The sequence below is a fragment of the Cygnus olor genome, chromosome 2 (genome assembly GCF_009769625.2).
Source record: "Cygnus olor isolate bCygOlo1 chromosome 2, bCygOlo1.pri.v2, whole genome shotgun sequence".
In the NCBI taxonomy this organism is placed as follows: Eukaryota; Metazoa; Chordata; class Aves; order Anseriformes; family Anatidae; genus Cygnus; species Cygnus olor.
This window is the reverse complement of record NC_049170.1, coordinates 95,713,283-95,738,316: the sequence shown is the minus strand read 5'-3', so window position 1 is coordinate 95,738,316 and position 25,034 is coordinate 95,713,283. Positions and strand designations below refer to the sequence as shown.

Below are 25,034 nucleotides of genomic sequence, written 5' to 3'. Positions count from 1 at the left end.
GAGCCAGCCAAGAGTTAATTTTTTTTTTTTTTTTGTCTTTGGCTCTTTGCTGCAGAGGCATCAGCTGTTGGACACAGCTTTGCTATGGATAAACTGAAGGGTTTCACAGGATGGACAAACAGCATTGTACTCTGGGGAAGCAAGAGCCATAGTGGTGCTGTCGTACAGCTGTGTCCAAAGCGGTAGGAACACAAGGTTTCCTGAAGAGAGATGTCCACACGCAGGAGAGGAACACTGTCTTATTACAAGGACTGTGCTGGTTTGCATCACCAGTTGATGGACTACTTAATAATATGAACTAACTATTACATCAGTTAGCTTATTTGGTGAGGATGTGACGTTCCTCCCTCCTTTAGAACAGATTTGTCCATCCCCCTGTCCACTGGGATGGTTCCCTGGTGTTTGGAAGTACTGGAGTGCCCACAAATAGAGGAGAGTAGGAGCCACTTGGGGTAGGAGCAGTTCAGCAGAGCACTTTATGAGTACAAAGGCATGTACATATTTCATGCCAGCTCTTTTTCGCAATCTTTAGTTTCTGCTTCATATTCCTTTTTCTGCAGTCCTGGACAAACAGAGGATGCTGAGTTGTGCAGGCTTGTGTTTTTGCACTGTATGTCAGAGTGGGCCAGAGCCAAGGAGAGGAGTTACTGAGCTGGGAATGGTTAGCGTGCCTGTGTCCTTAGGATGGGTTTTGCATTTTTGTTTTTGTTTTTTGGCAAAATCCTAAAATGATAGGTAGCATGGATGTGTCGTGCAGGGTCTCATAGTGTTTTCCAGGCCACTAACGCTGGGCTGCTTGCATTTGCACAGTGTCCCACCAGCACTCTGCTGCAATGCACACACTATTTCCCAGTCAAAATGACTTGCCAGAATGGGTTACTTCAAACCTGTGGGGTGGTTGCTGACAGTGGCAGCTCCCCTGCTGAAGCAGGCCTCCCACACTGCTGACTGCAACAGTCGGTGGGTGGGTGATGTGGTCTCTGAAGTGGTTAGAGCTGTAGGTTGTAAATTTATTCGCTCCTTTTCTTGGCTTAAGTTGTACCCTTTGCAGGTGGGTACAGGGCTGCTGCTGCTGCATAGAGATAAAGAAATCCTCTGTACTAGTGTTCTGTGTTTGCCAGCTCATGAAGGTGTCTGTCCTTTCTTCTGAAGCTCAAGGTCCTCTGAGCCTCTTTCTGCTATGTTTTTTTCTAGTGAGCCAGGCCAGAGGCTGCTTGCTGCCTGGTACCTACAGCTTGCACTCCCATCTCCTGCTCCTGTCCTCACATCCGTTGTAACTTGACTACATTTAGCCTCTACAATCCAGTAATTTGTTTAAGTGCTTGTGCTATGCGTGGCTCTGATGGAGTCAGTGGTGACCACCTTCTTGGAGGTGGTTAAAGACATGCTCAGAGATAGAAGATGACCTTCTCTCCTTTCTCCACTTGCCTACCCATCACTCTTTCCCTTTATTTAGCCCATTTCAGCACCTCATCACCAGGAGAGGGGGTCTAAAGAAGTTGCAATTTGCCAAGCTGTTGGTTTAAAATGCCTGAAGGCAAGGGAGGTCAGTGGCAGCACTGATGTAGCGGTACTGGCACCCCAGGTTGCCTTTGCCAGCTACCAAACAAATAGGGCTGCTTGAAATGCATCCCTAGACCTGCAACATCCCTTAGTGAGTGCAGACCAGTGCTAAGTATAGCTGTGCACCAGCAGGATCCTGATATGCTCAAGAGGTAGACTGCTCTTGGAAGTGCACTTGAGAATAATATTCATGTATATTAAAGTAATGGACATAAGTGCCATTCACCATCTCGACAGATGGAAAAGGCAGTCAGTAAATATGAGAACTGAACTCAAATAAAAATCACAATGTTTAAAGCACTGTAATAAACCTGTCAGTCTCCTCGTGCAGTGAGAAGCAAATCCCGATTAAACAAGCCAGTGGCAGCGAGAGTCAGCCCACCAAGGGGCAGACTGGCTCATCCTTTGGGCTGTGATGTGAGCGCATTGCAGACCCCTGCTGATAGCAGCAGGCTGCTGTGGAAGGAAAGGACAGGTCCTCCTGGGCTGCCTTCCAGAACCTAGGCAAGGCTGAGCAGAAAGAGCCAGAAGCACTAATCCAGTCTCAGGGAGAACAGGCACGCTGTATCAGGATTTGTGATGAACAAGCACGTCTGAAAAGAACAGAGAAGATTTGATTATAAAACTTCAAGAAAAGGTATTATATGTTTCAAAAGAAAGAGAAGACTGAAAAAGTGCATTTCTTGCTCTTCCCTTACCATCCTTAATGTTATTAATTATTTGAAAGATGTTCTGCAGAATTGCTCATCTTCCACGGATTCAATGGCGCTTTTATGATTTTATGGAAAGTGTAGTTGCTGTGACTATAGAAACTCAGCTGTTTGAGTAAACTTACTCCCCTGACATCTCCCTCTTACTTTCCTTGACCTCTCAGAGCAATGGTTTGTTTTGTTCTTGTTTCCTATCATTCTTGAGCAACTCTAAGTCACTCACACCCTCCCACAATTTCTGGCTGAATATAGGCTTCACAATAGAGTTGTTCTAGACATTTTTTTCTTTCTTTCTTTCTTGAATGAGCTTTGATGTATCTGCGTGAGTGTCTCCTGCCATCTGGTATTCTGTATTGAGATCCACGATCCATGCTGCTGGCTCCTCACTCATGTTTTCTCCTTAGCATGTGTTCTGCGCGACTCTGAAGTTGCATCAGAAATCTACAGGAAACACATTTGCCATGGCTCTCATGGATTTTATGTCATTTTATGCTGGCTTGAGGTTTTTCATGTTGAAAAACAAGCAACTAAAAGTGCTCTTTCCTCCACCTCACTCAATATACTCCCACCCTCCTCATGTGCTGCCAAGCAGAAGAGACTTGTTTAGAAGACAAAACCTGTGCAAAACTGTATGGATAGGTTTAATGTTTTCCTTCATGAAACAATTTGTGATCATTCTCATAGATTTTATTCTCTGAAGCAGAGGTCTGTGTATATGGCTAGAAGATTGCCTTGCCTTTAGTAACTTATGTGAAATGTTCAGATCTTCCTCTTTCTCCTGAACTCACAGTTGCTATGGTGCAAGAGAGAATAGTGTATGCATTTAGTTAGGTTTGGATGTAAATATTTAGAATACGTTTGATGCATGTTATTTTCCCATTTAAAGAAGGTCTGAGTTTCACTTAGAAACACTACAACAATTGTATTACAGGACAGAAACTCATTTGTCTTTTTTCTTTATATGTGAACCCTTGAACAACTTGGATTTGTATTTTGACTTTTTATTACACTGTGGTGTTATAATAGGATTTCTCCTTCTCCAGGGAAGACTTTTATGTATAGATGTGTATTACACATAAAGAATGGTTTTGTTGTAGGGAAAGAGGACACTGAATCCAAAAAGCTAGGTTTTCTATATTTTATTCATAAAAACAGATTTGCAACAATTTATTAAAAATTGATCTCATGCAGTATAAGGTTATACAAGAAATTCTTCATTTACATTTTATTCTGGCAGTTCCAGTCTAGTTTAAAGCATTTGTGCACTAACATCATTGGAAAATGCCATTGGGGCACAGCCTCTTCATAAATTTACAGTACATTTTTGCTGCAGTATAAAAGAACAGAAACATTAAATAGCTATATTCACTTGGTTGGTCTTGTTATCCGCAGTAAAGTAAAAAAAAAAAAAAATGTTATGGGAGAAACTACAGTATCATTGAGACAAAAAATGTACTGCATGGTTTAAACCTAATAAACGTCACACAGTCAGTATTCACGAAGTTACAGACACACACACACACTCACCTCCAATGGTCCGATACTTCTGATTTTTTTTTCCTGCTAAATTGGAATAATATTTCTACAGAGATCTTTGTGTATACATTATATACAATATTGTAATTTTTCTCTTTTTTAAAAATTAACATTCCTTTTAAAATAAACCAGGCCCTGATGATATTAATAAAGCAAGAGAATACTGTCAACACACATCGAGTGACAACGTCAGTGTTTAGTGCTTAAACAGAGTAATGAGTTCTATTTTACCTGTGTTTATACTTACATGTTTTTGTTCTAAAAGCTACAGATATTTCCATAACCTCTCTTACTGTATGTGCCAAGTGAAATATTTTGTGATGCTCCTGATTGCAAGATTCAGATATATATTCATGTTGGTTTTGGCCACTATGAGGTGTATTTTATTTTTTAATGGAGATTTATGCTAGCTTGTCAAAGCCGCAGTTAAGTCCCTCAGCTAATGAACCTCTTCAGCTGTGCTTCAGTCATTGCTAATTTGTAAACCTTTGTAGAAACGTCGTTCCCAGGTCTGAGCTGGGGTGCACAGGCATTGGTCAAAGAAGACTGAGAGCCCAGTGGGTGCTTCATGTATTTTTTTCCCCCTGCTCCCAGTAAACAGCCTTGGCAGGGAGATGCCACATTTCCAGTCCCTTGGAAAAAGAAGCTGCATGTGTATCTCACCTGTGGCGGAGGGTTTGGCTCCAGAGCTGGTCCAGATGGTGTGCCACTATCATTCCTCCTAATTACTTCTGTTCAGGGGAGGGAGCTAAAGTGTAAAACCCATTGTTATTGTTGTTGTTTCACAGTCCTTTTAGGATTAAAATGAAATATTCTGTTGGTAAATTTGATCTGTCCTGTCTATTGTCCGCTACAACTGTCACACACGCAGGTACAAAGCAAACATAGTGTATATTAACCTCTATGTGTTCCGCAGGCAAAGCCTGCAGCCGCAAAGTGCTGTGCCCCAACCCCTCCCCCCCCCCCCCAAGTCCGCTAAATTAATTTTATTGTAATTATGTGTGACAAAATTCAAACAAACTATGAAAAACAATCCACCCTGTGACATTAAGACTTTACTACCCAGCTGTCCCCAGCTTCTTGAGTTATCAGCCCTAGGACGTTTCCAGACAGTGTAGTACGTTACGCTTGGTGGTGTTTACTCTGAAATAGATGCCAAAACTTTGCTAAAACAAAGCTGCAGGTGGTCAGCACTCACTACCACCATCCCCGGAAAAGGGTAAAGTGCTCTGACCCCAACCAGCAGCTCTCCAGCTGGTAGCGATGCGGAGCTGTAGCTTCAGCCTCTGCTTGGGCTTTGCGTACCGTTGCTAGTTAGAGGTGACCCTGCTCGCAGCACTGTGGAGTCTCAGTGACACCCGAGGAACCATTTCACAATCCGCCTTTCCTACCGAACATCATCCCTGAAATGAAAACAAGCAAGACTAACCAGTGCAGAATGTTTCCAGCAATTTAACACAACTCTTGTAAAAATGAGTGTATCTATTTCAATAAATATGTTATAGCTCAACCGCTGTATTTTTCCGTACATGGATACAGTATAGGATTGCATGTTCTCAGCAGCCACGTAAAGCTCAGTGACATTTGAGTGTTTGTTTTTGTTTTGTTTTGTTTTGTTTTGTTTTTGTTTCCTAGTGTCTTTTTTGCAAGATCCGTATTTCCCAGCCTCCTTGTTGCTCGTAGAAATTTGGGAAGAAATGTTTCCAGTGACTTCTTTGTGAAGAAATAAAAACTCCATGAATAAGGCTACAGATCAAGCTCCTTGCGTCCTTCTCCTTTGCCTTCCCACATGAGCTACCCTGGCACTCCTGTGGCGGTGGCCTCAGCAGTAGTTCCTCTGTGGTCAGAGCCAATGTTATGTGTTTGTAGCTGAGTTCTATGTCAGATGTTTAGTCCAGTCATCGAGTACTTAAAAGCAGTTCAGGAAGCACTGATCTCCCTTTCCTACAGCCCAGAAACCATCACTCGAAAGGATGGCGGCACGTGTCTGTGCCGGGGGCTGGCGCTGGGGCTTACGCAGGGACTGGCACAGCTAGCGTCGACTCCTCCTATGGACGGCAAGTAGGCGTGATGAAGGATGGGCAGCTGCAAAGACAGCCGACGCTGTATGCTGGGAGGGAGACAGAGAGAGAGAAGCATTAGCCAAGAGGAAAATGTCATATATTACATGCTTGGTATGTCTGCAGGTTGCTGTGAGGAGATTTCCAGTGCCTGCCGCTGTGATGGAGAGAGTTAATGCCAAGAGCATCACACTTGCTGCTGTTGAGCTCTGCCACCTCGGTGTTATTTCCCTTTGGGGAATTTTTCTGACAGGCTAGACATGACAAAAGAATCTAATGGTGCATTGTCAGCATCTCACAACCTCCTGAAATTCCTGGGCACTTTCAGATTAATTGTTAGACTGCTGATACTCGAAAAAAGGAAAGCCTTACATTTGCAAGGAGCGCATGTGGGCATATAGCAATCCTCCGCTCCTTGCAAAGTGATCTACTGCATGCAGAGCAGTGGCTAACTGTATGGACATTCATGAGGTCGCCGACTCAGTTTTAAGCCACGCGTCACTTAGCACAAGGATCCTGGAATTAAAGATGGTGTTTTTGCAACTCCAGCTAAGGCGCATACAGGTGCACGGAGAGAGGGAATTCAGACTGCTGACATTTCCAAGTAGTTCACCTTTGCAGTTTAGGTCTGTGCTTTTAAGGTGCTGACTGCTCTCAGGTTCCCACACTCAGCACCATGGGACCGCGGAGTCGGCACTCGAAAAGCAGTCTGTCCTCCCACCCACACCAAAATTCAGTGTTTAGGAACCCAGCATCCTCCATCCAATTTCCATAGAAGATTGACATCATCAGCAACGAAAGGGCTTTGTTCTGATTGTTTTTAAAAGGGATGCTAAGCCATGATCACAGCTAGCCCACCTAACCCATCCCCATGGAGAGGATAGTGCCATAAGACAGTGCTCTGCTTACCCCATGCTCTGGATATACTAGCACCTTCCACAAAAGCCAAATCCAGTTGAGGTTTGTTAGTGCACGAGATGCTTTTGGTGATTAGGATGGGATCATACTAGGATTGTGCCTGCATTTGGACACATTCGCTCTTGAAACGAGGAGAGATTTTCTTTAAGAGAGGACAGCTGTTAAAGTGACAGAGCTGAAATGAAGGCCAGGTCTTTAATTACAGGAGAAAAATATCCATATGTGGCATTGGATCAGTTCAATGGAGTTTTCAATTTATATTTCCCTGCCATGTTCACTGTATAGACAGACCCTTATAAAAAGTGTATGTTTGGAAGTTTCCCTTTTGACTGCCTTTCTGATTCAAACATTTCATTTCTTTTTGCTTTGTGTTAGCAAGTGGAGACAGCTACAAATGCATCTGTTGCACTGCTCAGGGACCAAACAGCATAGCTATCAAATTAAAACAGAAAGAAATGAAATGATATTTCTCTTTAGCTTCTCCACTACGGCATTAAGGCTTGTTATATACAGGGATGGGGTGGAAAATGGTTGCAGCCTGCATAGACAGGAAGCTCTTCCTCATTCTTTTTCCCTCACAAACCCTCTCTAAAAGTTTAGAGCAATATTAATCCACAGTATTTACGATCGTACTGCTGGCCATGTGTCTTTGGGATAAAAGCAAATCCACTCGTGGTTATTTTGCCACTGTTTCTGACTCTTTTTGGTGGTATCAACGAACTCGTTCCTGGTTCTCAAGGAGTGCAGAGGTGGCACGGTTTGCTGCCTCCATGCGCTGCATCCTTATTAGCCTGACACTGCAGATTGTAATTCTGCCTCTCATTGCAGGGTCAGACACAGAACTGCCTGTGCTTATTTTCCCACCGGTGGAAATGCTTACTTTGTTCAACTGTTACAGACTTCTCATTAAAGAGGGCTTTGGAAGCTATTTCAAGAGAATCCAGTTGCATAATCAAGTGAATGGTAGTGTTTTGTTTTTTTTCACCCATTTAAATGTTAGCCATACCATGGACAAAGCATGTTTATTTGGCTATGCACATGGTGGCTGCAGTGGGTGGCAAATTTTGCTTTAACTGTACTTAAAGTTTACTTTCACTTGAAAACTTTGTTCCTGGAATCGAGGGAGAGGAAGATAGCCTGGAGACTAGTACACAATTAAGAACTTAGGCAAAACTCATAGGGAGGAAAAACAAAATAAACAAAAAAAGTAACAAAATCCAAACAAAAGTGCCATTTTCTCCTCAAGTGAAAGTAGATCTTTAACCTTGCTTCACTCTCCATGTTCTGTTTTTTCTTTTTTTTTCTTTTCTCTCTCCTCTCCTCTCCTCTCCTCTCCTCTCCTCTCCTCTCCTCTCCTCCTCTCCTCTCCTCTCCTCTCCTCTCCTCTCCTCTCCTCTCCTCTCCTCTCCTCTCCTCTCCTCTCCTCTCCTCTCCTCTCCCCTCCCCTTCCCTCCCCTCCCTTTTCCTTTCCTTTCCTTTCCTTTCCTTTCCTTTCCTTTCCTTTCCTTTCCTTTCCTTTCCTTTCCTTTCCTTTCCTTTCCTTTCCTTTCCTTTCCTTTCCTTTCCTTTCCTTTCCTTTCCTTTCCTTTCCTTTCCTCTCCTCTCCTCTCCTCTCCTCTCCTCTCCTCTCCTCTCCTCTCCTCTCCTCTCCTCTCCTCTCCTCTCCTCTCCTCTCCTCTCCTCTCCTCTCCTCTCCTCTCCTCTCCTCTCCTCTCCTCTCCTCTCCTCTCCTCTCCTCTCCTCTCCTCTCCTTTTCTCCAACATCAGTGCTTCACCCCCTCCTCCACCCTGCCACATTTTGTCAATGCTTTTCAGACTGGTGGCAGGCATTTTTTTTCAAGTTGGCCGTACGATATAGATATGTCAGAGCGTATGGTCAAGTAGGTGGGGGTGGGAAGTGGCTTTCAAGAACTGCTCCAGGAGACTGAAAGGAAAGGTGGTGCCACACACAGAGCAGTCACTCATCAGGGTGTTAGGATAGGGTGTATATGCTCAGCTCTACAGAAATGTCATTTATTAGGAATAAATAGATTCAAGTAAAAGCTTGACTTCCAGTGCCATTGCACATAGGAGCACAATGCAATGCAGGTGGGAACTGTGTGCATGATGCTGCAAAGAGGGCAGAGGCATTTGAAAAATATTTTGCTTCTGCTATACAAAAACACTGATGAGATCCATTTGGTAAGTGTGGGGAGTGAAACAACTGCGGCTGCAGTCAAACCTCTTAAGATCTGTGGGAGTGTGTAAACTGCGCCTAAGTGCTCAGAGATCATTTCAATCGATTCTTCAGCCCATTAATGTTGATTTTTAGCAGCTGCTGGGAAGCTAGGGAAGTTCTAAAAGGCTACAGTAAAGCAAGATATTGTACTAGCAAGTAAACTAACCATTCTCAATGCACCTTATTTTAACAACAGCCTCGAGTAGAATAGGCAAATATGAAGCACCATCAGTAGAGAAACTTCATAAAGGAGGTATTTCATGCCAAGGCATATGGCTGTACTGCAATAATCCAGTCATAACTGACTTTTTGGATAAGAATTTTCAGTTACTAAAATTGACATAACTAGCCCCAACAGGGTATTTGACTGTCTTTTAAATGCTGATAAAAGCAGAGCTTTAGCTCAAAAAATATCAAGGTGGTTTCTACTATACGAGTTACACAGTGACTAGCTTCTTTGGAGGTTACAAAAATGAGCACATATAGGAAACAGTCTGCTGAAGTACCAGCTTTTAGTGGGGTTTGGCAGAAATCTATCATTATTTTTACTCAAAGATCTGCAAGGCTGTTACATGCTTTTGGCACTGCTAAAATGAGCACTGTGTAAATTTTAACAGTGCCAAAAACTAATTGACTGAATTCACCACTGGTCAGAAGGGACAACGTGCGGGAATGAAGGTGCACAGAAAAATATCTTTAGAGGTTACAGAAAATATCCCATTGAATTTATGTGTGTGGCCACAGTGCAGATAAGCTGACTGATGTGATCTTTAGATAAGCAAGCACTGTCAGGCTGGAATACAAATAATATCCTGATTAATATCTCAGCACGCTGTACTGATAAAATAGGTACCATTGCCACGTGCAGCTCAGGTACACCAATCTTCCCCAGCAGATCACACACCCAGGGAAAATGAAAAAATCAAAGAAACAGCAAATTTTACATGGCACTATGAATGACCTACCAGGTCCTGCCCAGCAGGAAAGGGAGTAAGAGGCAAAGGAAATTGTTAATTGCCTACTGTCATATGCTAAGGCTTCACTACAATCATGTAGACAGAATTTTCTATAGGTGCATGGATCAAAGTCTTAGCTATGTGCAAAACAAATGTTTTTCATAATATGATTGAGATGATATAAACTACATCCTGCAAGCAAGTATGAAACAACCTCTGGCATTACTGGGCCTGAAAAGTATGGCTGTGCCTGCACTATGGACATAGCTGTATGGTAGGGAATCACAGTCACATTATTCAAATGTAGCGCTAGTAGTAAGAAAGAATGAAAAAAAAAAAATCCAAAACCAAATCTTTTCTTCTCTCTACAAAAACTTTTATACTGATGTGCATGAATGAGTAAGGGTACTCTTGCAGAGCACAAAGTGGCAAGAGTTTGGCAAAGTTTGGCAAGAGATAATCTCTTGTTGAAGAGAGAGAATCATAAAACCCTAGTCCCGAAGACTGCTATGCTTCTTTCTGGAGGATCCATTGGGCCTGGGCTGTGCAGCTCTGGTAGCCAAACTGTATCCTTAGGGAAGACACTGACCCATGGCACATGCACATCTGTGCAAGGGCTGAAAGATGCTGTTCTGATTTAGCAGGACTGTATTGATTGCTTTCCAGAAATGTCAGTGGCTGTTCAGATTTGTGCTGACCTGACTCTTAAGACCTTTAGGAAATCTCAGTCTTCTCATCAGTCACTGCTAGCCCAGAGGAACTTCTGTCTTCACCAGAAGTTTTTTATTTTCTTCACCAAACATTTTTTTTTTAATAATCTGTATCAAGAGAAGACTTGATGATCCTTGTTGGTCCCTTCTAACTCAGGTATTCTACGATTCTATGATCTGCGTTTTTCTTAGTATCTCTCTTACGTCAAGGGGACCACATGTAGATGAGCGCATTTATCTATTCACACTACATTATGTCTCACAAATGGTGCTGGAAAAAGATGCACATCTAATAGCTATGCATTAAAGCACTCTGCTGACCTCATCAAGTCACAAGAGCTTGCTCAGTGAGGGCCCTGTTTTTGTGAAATAATCAAGAGATTTCGACTAATAAGGGCTTTCTTTGTGTGTGCATGTGCATTAAGGTTAGCTCCTGCACAAGTTTGTGCTGTGTTTTTTTTTTTTTTTCCAGTGAGGACAGAGATAGAACTCCTTGTATTTTCCTGCACCATGTAATACAAGGCAGTGACTGCTATCTGAAATCAGGTTTGCTGTCACTGATGTAACATGTGACTGAGTCTGGTAATTTATTTAATTTATTCTGTTTAATAAGCTTTTAAGTTGCCCAAGTACCAAACAGGAGTCTGACAGCTATTAGTTCAGATGTTCATAAAGTGGTGCCAATGTAATTAGGCTACCTTAGGGAAATGACTTATTCTAGGGACAAATAAGCATGATACTTCCCTTAGCTTTGGGCCACAGCAAGCCCTGCTGAGCTGTTAGGGGGTATTATGTGAATTTATTATATAGGTTCCTGGAAAGCAAGGCTGATACCATAAGTTCCTACCTTCTCCATGAATCTAACCAGTGCTTTGTGCCATCAATCACAGAATTCTGTGATTCTGTGATCCTCTCCTTGAGGATGCAGCATTGTTTCTAAGGAAATGCTTTTCTATGTCCCACTCAGCTCCAGCTGCTATGGTAACATTGAGCCCCAAAACTGCTTTTATTTTTCTAGCTTAAGACCAAAATGGAGTAAAATGACTATGCACACCATGAACCCCTCTGGCTTTTGTGTAGAAGGACCTAGACTGTTGATAAAGGTCATAATGTGTGTGTGTTCCCATGTACATCCTCATCTCTCCTTTATGTTGGTGGCTGAGCACAACTTGTCCTGTAACTCTATAGAAACTTTAGACATCACACTATGGGTATTTCTGTCAAGAGAAAAAAAAAAAAACATGTTTGTTTTGGGGCACTTTAGGGTCCAGTGGGCCTAATACCCTCTAAATTTGGTGATGATGGTGAGCTATGGGCAGGGAGGCATTGTGGGTGCTTCAGGAGTTGCCACTCACATCTTCTCTTGCTGATGTTCCAGCTGTCCCTTATGTTTTAAACAGTAGAAAGTGTGAGCACACAAGCACATGCATACACAAGAGAGCAGGGTGTGCCTTTCTCTACCAGTATATAATGGTGTACTACTTACTGTTCTGGAGAGTTGATGTCTTCTATAGGATCTTTGCTCGTTCTGGAAGGGTCTGATGTGCCCCACTGTACTGGTGGATTTTGATCAAGATGATTTTTCAAAATTGCTTTCTCGCCATCTAGATGGACAACATAATCAATTTTATTTTACTGTTATCAAGTGATCTTTCTAAAATTCTTTCATTGTAAAAGTTTATACAGGTATACACGGTGCCACAAAATAAACTCTTTCTGCCCATATTGCAATACAAGCTCAGGTTTCCCCATGAGTCTTTGGTACTCGTACACTTTTGGTGATGTGGTCCTTCGTGGGAACTACCAGGAAGAAACAGAAAAGTGAAAAAAACCTCTGTTGTCCTTTTTTTTGTTTTCTCCCTCCCTCCCTCTCCCTCTCTCTTAAATATCTTCTTTCATGCCTTTATGTGCCTTATCATACGCCTTTCCCTAGTCTTGAGCTGTGTAAAAAAATATAGTATCATCATATTATCTTGAACTCAAACATTACTTTTCTATATGAAAAAAAAAAAAACACAACTTGTTTAAATATTTTCCCAGAAAAATTATGATCTCACTGATTTATGAAACCTTGGTACTCTTTATCTCACAAAAGCAGTTAAGTGCTATCATTTAACCATCTATCTACTATGATTTAGCACAGAAATATCATTCATATCAGATGCACTGGCCCACAGGTTGTCTACAGAAAGGGCAGCTAATGATTTCATAAAGCTTTCTTCTGCAGTTCTCTCTTCTGTGTAATGATAACATATTTTCTCTGCAGGTAGCATCACTTAATTCCCATGGGAGACACAGGAGTCAGGGGCTAGCTGTGCTGAGGTCTGTGGCATGCATCAGTCCCTCTGCAAAAAGCAGAATGCAGCCATTTAAAGAAGGCTGTCTTAACTGGAGATCCTTTCTGTTCTTGCCTGCTTTTCCAAAGTTTCCTGCTGTGTTAAGCCAAGCAAAGTCACATGGAAAACATCTGAGTAATGAGGACAGTGAAGAGTTTTCATAAATAATTACAGAGCAGCTCCAAATCTATCACAGGCAGTTGTTTGCTACGCACGCAGAAACAGTGACTGCTGCAGGCACTAAGGCAACATGGAGGAGGACTCAAAGGTAGAAGCTGGAAAAGGATCTTGCAGGATTTGAATGCAAAAGTGGGCAGGAGTGACACAAGCAGGAGAACATCTGAGAGAAATAAAAATAGCCTGAAAAATGCAGCACGCATTGAAGGTTTAAGATGCTTTTCTCTACCACTAACAGCTAGAAGCCCCAAAGAACATTCAGGTTCCAGCATGCTAGGAGCATCCATGCTACCAATGAACATGGTAAAGTGCTCCTATATGTATGTCTACCCTCCCATTGTGGCCATAACTGGCCCTAATTTGTAGGATTCACTTTCCTCTGTGCAGGTCTAACAAGCAACTTGGAAAAGAATTGCTATGGCTCAGAAGAGCAAGAAAGATTCTTCACTTATGTTGCATGGAAGACAAAGGGCTGGGTGAGAAAGCAGACAACCGGAACACACGAAGCTGCTTCTGTTGAGGCAACACAATGTCAGTAAAAGAGAGCTAAGGGATCCAGCTGTAGGAAGAGAGGTGCTTTAAAGGGAGGGGACACAACAGGATTCGGTGATGGCTTAGATGTGAAGCAAGGACAGCAAGGAGTCAAATCTGACAGTGGCTAAGATAAGGAGCAGTGAAACCTATCATCTCAGGGCAGCCTGAAGTTTGCTGGTGTGGCACTTTCTGTCACAAGAGTTCAGATTTTATTTTCCATATATCACATTTCTATGTATATCGAGCTTGACATTTGCATAAGAGCCGTGTGATGTCTATAAACAGACACATAGAAAAAAAACTCTTTATTTCCGTGATTAAAAACAATGTCAATGCTGAGCTGATCTAAACTGACAATGAAAAATGCTGACTTTATGACACAGACCAAAGTTAAAATTCATTTCATCCTTGTAATTAGGGAAAGAAAAGGCCTATTATTTAACTGCTCTAGGGCCCCAAATCCTTTGGCAAAGATAAGCAGTTTGCAAAACCACTGAAAATACAATTCTACACCAAATGACTGGAATATGCAACTGCCAGACTTTGGGAGTGCATGATTTCAGAAAATAATCTGTGTTGTACGCCCTGGAGGGATTTTTTGTGCTTTTAGTTTTGCTGGGGGGAGGGAGGAGAGGAAGGAGGTGGTCCCTGTCAAAAAGGTGGGGGATCTAGTTTAAAGTAGAGCACAAATCATATATTCAGTGCCTACTCATTCCTTAACACCAACTGCCCATATATCACTCTGGGTGTTATTCTTAATAGACCCTCTTCTACCACTCTTGCAGATGATTCTCTCTTAATACACTGCATGTATTTCTGTATACAAGGTGACTGAACACGAGTTTTAATATCCCAGGTTAAAAAAGTGCAGACAGAAGCCACATAGGACTGCCACAACATCGAGACTTTTTTTCCCCCCTGTTTCTCTCTCTCTCTCTCTCTTAAAAAATAGAAAACAGTTGGGTAATTCTTATTTGTTGCCTATGGCTTTAAACTTTTTGGGAGAGGAGTTTTTAGATTTTTATTCTGCAGCTATGGAAACTAGAATCTTTTCACCTTCCCTTCCCTTCCCTTCCCTTCCCTTCCCTTCCCTTCCCTTCCCTTCCCTTCCCTTCCCTTCCCCTCCCCTTTCCCTTCCCTTCCCTTTCCCTTCCCTTTCACGTAAATAATGAAGATCAAGATTCTCACTTAGTCATACGCTTTCAAGAACTGGAGCTTAAAGAAGAAACACTATCACCATATGCACTTAAACAACTTAAGGATGGAGGAAATTGATTTTGTATAGGTGAACAGCTGAAAGAAAATGAATTAAAGCTAATGGTAAACTTTTGGCTTTCCTGATTTCTCTGAAGTTTAGGACTGGCTTTAGTATTTCCCTATTTTTTCTTCCTCTGTTCATTAAGTATGCCACCTGAAAAATGTCCTTCATTCTCAGAGTACTGTCTGCCACTGCAGATGCTACTGAATAAGTTGCACTGGGATGGTCTGACTGCCTTCAAAATTGCATTTACATTAGCCAGAAGCAGTTTCTAAGTAATTTTCACCTTCTTAGACCTCAAACAGGAACTCAGAAGTCTGAATAAGTGATGCCTGAGCACTTTCCATTCAGAAAACCACGGAGAAAAAGAGACAAATAGATCTCAAGTGCCTCGCAGAGCATTCACTGATTGGTTTATTAGAAAACAAAAGCAGCTACCCGGTTGTCAGCGAGAGCCAGGAGGGGTTAGCTCAGGACCTTTGCCCACCTGCAGCAGAGAAATGACTTCCAATTACAGAGCTCTAAGCCGCAGGAGGACATTCAGTTGCTGCTGCAGAGAGGCTCAGTGAGGAGGTCACTGCTGCCAGCTGCTTGCCTTTCTCTCTGCCAGAGGTGACTCCTTCCTCAGACCTCCCATACCCGTAACCACTTCACAACCTGCCTCCCTCAAAATTACCTGGGTAGGCTTAAACAATTCATACATTTTAGCAAACATTGTTCAGCTGCAGGCAGAAAGTACCACATGACTGCCACTGCTGCTTTTTTTTTTTTTTTTTCCCAGGATTCTAGAAACTGTGTTTTTTTCACCTAGGAGTTTGTTGGCACTTGTACACCATGGCTTTATTGAGTATCTTCATCATTACGCTTTAGTGGCAATATTCCTCCAATTTCTTACAACTTGGTGTCAGGACTGCTGTTCACCCTGCATTTTTCAAGTCCGCTCTTGTCTTCTCTTTGTTAGAAAACATATTTTATGCTCCACAAAGAAGTAAATGTGGTTTAATAATGACTTGCAAGAGCTGGCAGAGATACTCTAGTCAATTTACTGAAGAGCTCTGAAAACTTTAAAGGTAAGGGTAGATCTTAAAAATCTACTGCTATTTTCCACACTTCTGTTGTTGGGACTGTGAAACAAGACTAGTCGCTTTTGGCTTTGTATGTGAGCAGGGTGGAAAGAAAATAAAGCCAAAAAGCAAATTAAAATGATCACATCAACTGCTGGTTATACGTGAAAAAATTCTCCTGAACAAAGTTCACAGCACCAGGAAGTCTAAGTCATGCCTTCTCATAGTTACATTTGGAGAGGAAGACTTTTTTTTAAAAAGAAAGCTAGTAAGATTCTCTTTTGATTTATACTACTGTGAATCAGAAGAAAGTCCCTTTACTACAGATTGATTTCCATGCAAGCAAAAGCAAGAACTGAACCTCTGGCAGATTGGTCTCTCTGTAGAAATAGAAACAAGCTCCAGTTTCAAGATTGGAATACATTTGCTAGGCTTCACAGAAACTAGAATCTCTCTCTCTCTCTCTCTCTCTCAGGATATAATGAACTATATCTTTTCTTTAAACCAACATTCCTTAAAGCCTTGCACACCTGTTTTTGAAAACCTTTCCTTTGAATCTGTGGTTTTAATCTCAAGCTTAATGCTTGAATAAAACCAGCTTCATAGAAGTAATGTTTTCCCCTCTATCGCAGATGAACTCTGTTTTGCTTTGCATTTACTAGCAACATGCCTTTGAAATCTTTTTTTTTTTTTTTTTTTTTCTTTGTGCTGCTTTTACATGGGGAAAAACTAACACTAGGAAACATTGGAGTGGGGTGACAACTGACAGAATGTGGGCATATCTGACATGCAAATGAATGCTCCCAGTCCATTTACAGCAATGAGTAAAGACTGTTTTCTGGCTCAAAACAGAAATGACTTTCAGAGCAAGCTGGGGTGCCTGCAGAGAGAGAACTTGCTAATGTGACTAGGAAAAAGAGATTGCTCATAAGTGGGGACTATTGATTCTGTGGCTGTCATTCATTATTTTTTTTCTAATACACTACTTTGAAATGTACAGGCAAAGGTAGCAATAAATGAAGATATTACTGTATGTTTTTTTTCTCAGCTTGGCTTTAGGTGAAACTCTCACTATCTATCAATCATTCACGCAGAAATAATTTCATTAAAAAATATCAGATAGAAGTCAAATAGAATAAGACTGTAGGATTCTAAGCATAACAAAATTAGCCAATCCAAAAAAAACCCACAGTGTATTACTGATGCATTTTTCTTGCAGAACCAAGTTCAGTCCTGATATGCATGCTCTTTTCACTCACCTATAGCTGTCAGAGAACAGAATTTGTCCCTTGAAGAACAGAAAGAGAGAAGAGTTCAGGAACTGATGAAAAGCAGTAGTAAAAGCTAAAAAGAAACCTTTTTATAGCAGTTTCTTCCATTAGTTTATTGACAATGCCTGCTATAAATGTTGTGGAAAAGTTAATCTTAAAACTGCATGGTGGAGTCTTCTGTTATTGCATGCATGGGCTCCTCTGGAATTATGGTGGTAGCTGATAGATACCCTGTGCTGCAGCTCCTACAGGGACAAAACCAGGTGACACAGCCCAGGTTGTGCTGCCTGTGAAGTGGCTCCAGGTATAAATCCAAATAACACCAAGAGTGTTCTAGTTTATGGCAGCTTCTAGGGATGTGTGGTAAAAGCCTCAGTAACTTTTCTCTTTGCAGTCACTTGCGTGGTAGAAATAAATTCTGCCTTCACAAGGTCTTCCCTTCTTCTGATGCACTGGTGGCAGGGGTGCAGGGAGCCCTTTTGGGAAGCTCTGGTTGGTGTCCGTGCTGGGGTATTTCTTCCCTAGAATTGTGCAGCACAACCTCACTCTTAACATAGCACCACAGCTATAAGCAGGTGTCCTCCTTTTTCCAAACATCAGCCTGGAAAACTCATCCACATCTCCAAGCCTCAATCTGGGCTCTTTGCTGAGTGTCACCACCAGTTACAAGAAGTGCCCGAGCCAAAAACTGTACTCACCTACAGCCATGTCCCTGTCTTACACCCAGGCTGTGATGCAGCTCTGCTGCTCAGGCAAAGTGACCAGATCCAGCAAAGAGCAAGCTGGGAGAGAAGCTCATGTTGTGCTGTGCACAGAGATGAGGTAGCTAGCAGACACCGTGATTCAAAATGATCTGAGGAAGGTATCAAGTGAAGTTAAGGGGATGTCCTGTATGTATATTTTATATCCAACTGGGGAAGCCATCTGAGGTCCCAGAGCCACAGTCCGTGGAGCACATGGAGAACTGCCTGATCAGACAAAGCTAGCTAGCAGTGCAGAAAAAAAACTGTTTTTTTTTTTTTTTTTTAAATATATATATATTTATGTATATATAGATATATATAAACTAAACCATAAACTACAAACCACATTTTCCTTATTGCTTTTCTTACATGGCCGATTGCTGTAGATGTCTCAGGGATGATATGGGTTTCTGAACAAAAGATGAGCATCTTGGATAATCTCTCTCCTTAAATGAGACCTACTAAATTAAAATGTGCCATAAAGAAGGAGTCGCCATGCCAGCAAAGAGTGGGCTATGCTAGGAGCTGTTCCTGTTAATAACTAACCATGAACTCCCAAAGCTATGAGGCTTTGCCCAAGATCAGGCAGTTATAAGAGTGCTCAGCTGTGTCTGTCTTTTCTGTCTAAATAGGCTTTAGACACCTAAATTTAATGTTTGGCTCCTAAATCCATGTTTGAGGTAAATGGCAGGGGTGGAGAGGGATGGGAAAAATCGGATAACATCTTTTGACACTCAGCTATAGGCTGGGAGTTTTGACTCTGAACAATTTTTACAGATCATAAATCTACTGAAGAGTGCTATGACATTAAAGTTTCATTAGGCCTTGTTTGAGATGCATTGCATAAATCCCATGTTATTATCTGTCCTCTGAAGTGCAGAGCTCTGGAGTTGTGCAAGCAATAGCAACAGGGACACAGCACATCACGTGCACTACATCATCTATATGAACTCTTGCAGAACAGCATGATGTTTTGCAAAGAATATTGACACAGGATTCAGCCATGTCCACAAGAGCGGTGGCAAATGATCAGCTATGATTTTTAGCTCCAAGTCAGCTGTTTCTTTCAGCATTTCTCTTCACTGTATTAGTCCCTCTCTCTCAGCTCACATTTTTTACAAGGTCCAAGCTAGGCAAAAGCCTTGTCATTAACTGAAATGCACCATTGGACTGGCTTTCCCAGTTGCGGGGTGGAGATGATACACATGGCCACTTTTAGGTCATGCTAATAAAATATTTACATCTTCTAAAGCTTGGCTGAAGTACCATCAGAGATGCATAATTTCAAGGTTCTGTACTTTAATTTACAGAAAACAATATGAAATACATATCTACAGAAAGCATAGTTATGTTAGTAGCTGTAAGGGCCAGAATTTTTTTAAGTACCATTTAGGTGATGTTTGTTTGTATCTGCACAGAAGCAGCAGTGACTCAGCAGCACGAATTCTCCAAAGCCTTATTATTTTTATTGGAATGGCAAATTTAAATTAAGCACATAGGTTGACTGCTGGGATATGATGCAGTGATAGAAATACAGATGAGATTCAGACATCAAGCTAAGGGGAGGGAAACAGGGAAAGAGAGAAAACAAGGAGCAGAAGACAGAAATGGAGGGACAAAAAAAGGCTGTCGAGGGTTGTTTAACACGGTGTCTCAAAGCCTGGAGGTATGAATAACTGATGTCACTTGAGACAGGATCAGGATACTCTGTCATACTCATATTTGGGGCCTTCATCTTCAAGTGTGTGACCAAGCTTTGAACACCTGATGGAAATTGAGATCCAGGTCCTCCTCACTCCCAGGTCAATGCTCTAACCTATTTAATATAAACAAGGCCAGGAAAAAAAACATCCTTCCTTCTCTTCTCTTCCTTGAACTATAGATGGTTGGTCTATTCAGAAAACTGGGTCCAGAAACTGCAGTATGCAGAAGAATATTTATCCTGTATGTTTAAATAGTACATAATTCAAAGCTTCTCAGTACATTAAGGCTCAGTGCATAAAGATGGTTTTAAATATGTACCCAGCAGCAGCAATGTAGAAGTTAAGGTACCATACTGGGCTAAACTTGGGAATGCAGAGAATCTTGGATGCTGGTGTTTATAACAGCAGTAAAGCATCAATGTCTTCTGTAGATATAGCCACAAGTAAGTGAAGAAAGGTTGTATTTTCTCCTTGATTTCTTTGCCAGCATCCTACTGCTAATGGAGTGCAACCTGCTGTGGGAAGCATCCAGTCCTAAATTTATACCCAACGTATCTCTCGAGAATCATTTTTGTTTCTCATACCCAAACTCAGATGGCCATTTGGCACAATGTAATGTATCTTTTTCTGCTTGAAATATTATTCATGATTTATCATTTTTCCTGGAGCATCTGACATGAGTGGAACATTCTATGTGTTCCTTTCAAACACTTGGTAAAACTGCTTCATCCCACTCACTGATGTTAGTTCTTGTTGCTGATCTCAGCCCAATAATCACACGCCTCCAGCAGCTATTTACGTTTTCCTTTTCCTCCTTTCCCCCCTTCTGTTTTTTAATTTTAAAAAGGACACTGGGAATGCTATGGAGCTCTTCCTTTTTTTTTTTTTTTTTTCTTTTTGGCCAAAAGTTACACAACCAAGTGTTTACCCAGGCTAAAACAAAGAACCCCATGAGAAAGTAACCTTATCCAACCAAGATTACAATAATTACAATATGCTTCAAAAGCATATATGAACAATTGCTATTATTTTAAAATAATTCTTCAACAATTACATTTTTTACCCTGCCACACACAGCAATAGGAAACCTGAGCCTAGCATTGCAACAAACATGCAACTCGACAACTTCCCAATACGTGGCAATTAGTTTTTTTTTAGTTTTTACTTAAGGTAATAATGTTCAGCTGTATGAAGTCACTGGCCAAAATTCACAAAGTAGATCTGTTCTAGAGTCAGAAATGTAAGCTGGGTGTCCTGGCTTCTACTTTATTGCACTATGCAATATTGCTTCCCAAAAGTGAAATTCTTTTGCATATATTTCTTTGGAGAGCCGTGCAAGAAACATTGTAGGAACAACTTAGGAATATTACAGTAGTCATGAAATCCCTTTTTATCCGTTCCTAGGGAAGAATTTTCATATATAAGTGCCTTCAATTCTACATTTAGAGTCCAAATCAGCACTGAAATATTTACATGTTTCTCTTCTATGTGCTTGATAGCAGTGTCCAAAAGCAGGATTTAAGTATCCTATTCAGAAGAGCACATATTAAACTGGGCTTCCTACTGTTGAAGGCTGGCACAATTAACTCTCACAACTGAAGCATTCTATGACTTCTCTCCCTCCATACAGTACAGAAAACTTGGCTTCTGAACACAAATTTGTTTTTAAAAGTTTCCTACTTTATCATGTCTATTACACACGTAAGGCATACAGTAAAAGAAGAGATATACAGAGAAATAACTACTTAGTGGGTACTGTATAAGCTTATGATGCGACTTGACATGCTTTTCATAATGTAACCAAAACATGTAAAGCTCTATCTTACCAAGATCTGAGTGCTCTGGAACTAGACCAATAGGACTTGTATTCTGGTGTTCAAAACCTTGGTGGGTTACACTGCTTATAGATTTCACTAACTCTCACCTTTGCTGTCTGTGAAGTTCCGTATACTGAGAATGTCATTAAGATCCTGATAGTGGTTCTGCTTAATGTATGTTGTTTTCTCAGGAGTGTCCTGAAGCTGCATTGTGACCTCTTCTAGGTCTTTGTCCAGCTGCAAAACAGAAAGGGCATGAATTGCTAGAAGTTCAAGGATCATTGCTTCAGGTATCTGCAGTAACTGCATAGCTATCTATAATGAGACCAGGAGGCAGGTGGTCATGCAATGGCCACACAGCGCCAAATACAGTGTTCTTATGGCACTACTACAATGACACTAAAAATCATGCTACGGGTAGCAAATCGCATTCAACTGTGATATAGCATATAGAAGAATAAGCTTCAGTATTTAAGGGTTTAAGTAATTCCAGATGCACTGCCGAATAAGAAAGAAATGGGCATAAGAATGCCCGGTCTGAAAACCTTTCAACTAATCATTATTTATGCAGACCAATATGCTCCAAGTGTCCATGACGCTACTTTTTTGAACCCACAGGGTCTGGGTATTTAATTTAATTTGTTGAAGCAAAATCTAAAAAGTGTATCAGGGCCCTGTGTGCACTAACACAGCACAACTGCCCTGACCAGCCTTACCTGTGTCATTGTCATGAGCCTTGCAAGGCACAGACTGAGATCTTGTGAGTTAGGAGGCTTCATAGGAAATATACATCAGGATATAGAAATGAAAATAGTGAGTAGCCAGCAGAGCCTTTATCAAAAATTGCAAGGCTATCACACGAAAGGCACCTGGCCAAGCTGAAGAACTACATTTCTTTAAAAAGGCAGGGATAACTTTTGCTTTTGAAGTCATTGGTTGTCTGAGTAAACACCTTTCTGTTGCCTAGGCAATTGTCATTACTTAAGATCTAGACAAAGAAGTAATGGTTTAAATAAAATACCCTTTCTTCAAGGTATAAGAATAGTTCACAATATAGGCAAGAAAATAATAATTTTTATAAGATTATGGATATTTTGTCTCACAAAATGGGCAGTCTTCAGAGTTGATTGGCCATTGTTTGAAGTCTCCTGAGCAAGGATGGACATAATGGAAAATACCCATGTTATAGCTCAGATAGGATTCATGTATTTTATGTGCTTAGTCCTCCTCAGTACAGACTGAAAAAACTTCATGGCCTTTGTTCTGTAAAAGGTCAGCTTACACAATCATAAAGGTCCTTTCTACTTTACGAAATATGTAATACTGTTTCATAGGCAGATGGAAGACCTGTCTAGCAAATTTTTGAGTGAATTCTCAGAGAGGTCAAGAAATAACAGCAACAACAGTCTCTGAACTCAACCACAAACAGAAACAAAGACAGCTCTTAACTGCCCTTGGGGTTGAAGGTCTCTGTTACACTTGCATGGAAAAGTTGCCCTTCTACAGCTATTGCTGTATGGTGCTCAGCATGGCCATGTGAAGCAGCAGGGTGATTTGCCTGATATAAAGGAATAGAGGAAGTTTCACTTTAATTTGCTAAGGCACAATCTAAATTCATCACATCTGCTAAGTATTCACTGTATTAATTAGCTATTCATATAAATCATCTGTTTCCTATTATTTCAATATTTTGCTAAGGGCCAACACCAATTTTTTCCTCTAAAAAGTAGTCAACATTTAAGCAGACTTCAGAATTGCATACACAATTGAAAATAAATTGCTTAGGCAGTATGGATAAAATAAACAATACCTCTGTAATTTTCATTCTCAAGCGGTGGTTCTCTGACTGCAATCCTTCTAGTCGAGATGTGCTGGCCTGATTGACGCTGGTGACCGATGTTGATGTTTTTGAGTCTTCTTTCTTTTGATTTTGAGTGAACTGAAATCTTCTGTTCTGTGTGGCTGCATCTGGATTTGTTCTCAGTGTGATGAGCTAAAAGGTTTAAAAGCCTTAAGAAATCCTGTAGATGGTTTTATTTCTGCAGTTCTTCCTTTTGTATCCCCAAATATTCAAAGGTAAACCAACAGTTCCTTTCTGACTTTCAAGTACAAAATTCTGGAAAGTGAGCTTTGCTTGCCATATGTATTACTTAAGGCAATTTCTGAATAACTTTACAGAATAGTTTGGATCAAAACGTTTTTGCAAAAGGAACTGTTCCAAAAATTAGGAAAAACCCATTTAAAATATATTAAACTGGATTTTAATTACATTAAAGATATATTTTAATATTTCATCAAACATCTATTTCTCTTTCATCGACATTTTTATACTTTCAAAGGATATATTCTTTCTTCAAGGAAAAAAAAACAACGCAACCCACCAAGCCCTTCACTCCCCAAACACGTCACATGAAATTTCTTCTTTCCTACTGTTACAAGTAACACTCAAGCAGAGAAAGGCATGAAGTAGGAGTATTAACAGAAAGAATCCTTGGGAGGTTGCACTCTGGAGATAACAGAAACTTAATTAGGTTTTAGGGACCCAAAATAAAACAAATCTGTTCAAATATATTAAATAAGCCACTTAAAAAAAAAAAAAAAGGTTAAACTTTCTTATATTTGTTTAAATTAAATATGTTTAAGATTTAACACTCAGTGACAATGTGAAAATATTGCCTTGACATGAGGAGAAAAAGCTACTAGCTGTTTGGCAAGGGGGAGAGAGATTCTTGGAGTACTCTGGAGAGCACAGAATTTGCGATTACTTGTCAAGCGTCATACATATATATTTGTATACTGACGCAGCTGAAGGAGCTTCCTGTCCTGAGAACATAGTTATGGTATCATAAATCCGAAGCTGTTGAGTCGTTTGAAAAGACAGAAGGGGGGAGTTATTTTGTAAGCACAGTGCCGTCAGACTTTGTGGTATAGCTGTATTTTGTAATTGGTTCACCTTGACCTTCTCTAAGCGTGGCTGTTCTGCAGCTGTGGTGGCACAAGGTAAAGACCTAGCTTCTGATAGAGAGAGACATGACATTTTGGGCCCCTCGCTACAAGAAGGACATCGAGGTGCTCAGGCGAGTCCAGAGAAGGGCAACGAAGCTGGTGAGGGGTCTGGAGAATAAGTCTTACAAGGAGTGGCTGAGGGAGCTGGGATTGTTCAGTCTGGAAAAGAGGAGGCTCAGGGGTGACCTTATCGCGCTCTACGGGTACCTTAAAGGAGGCTGTAGCGAGGTGGGGATTGGTCTATTCTCCCACGTGCCTGGTGACAGGACGAGGGGGAATGGGCTAAAGTTGCACCAGGGGAGGTTTAGGTTGGATATTAGGAAAAACTTCTTTACTGAAAGGGTTGTTAGGCATTGGAATGGGCTGCCCAGGGAAGTGGTTCAGTTGCCATCCCTGGAGGTCTTTAAAAGACATTTAGATGTAGAGCTTAGTGATATGGTTTAGTGGAGGACTT

General features: G+C 41.1%; 1 protein-coding gene across 2 annotated transcripts in view; it reads right to left on the bottom strand.

The window, feature by feature from the left end:
* Positions 1-4,391: 4,391 nt before the first annotated feature.
* GABBR2 (gamma-aminobutyric acid type B receptor subunit 2) overlaps positions 4,392-25,034 on the bottom strand; it is a 477,214-nt gene continuing 456,571 nt past the window's right edge. For both annotated transcript variants that reach the window (XM_040549353.1, XM_040549354.1), the window contains exons 16-19: positions 23,385-23,567; positions 21,682-21,811; positions 12,158-12,275; positions 4,392-5,919 (exon numbers count right to left, since the gene is read on the bottom strand). In XM_040549353.1, coding sequence (XP_040405287.1) covers positions 5,754-5,919; positions 12,158-12,275; positions 21,682-21,811; positions 23,385-23,567 — 597 coding nt within the window. In that variant the 3' untranslated portion in view covers positions 4,392-5,753. The remainder of the gene's footprint in view (positions 5,920-12,157; positions 12,276-21,681; positions 21,812-23,384; positions 23,568-25,034) is intronic.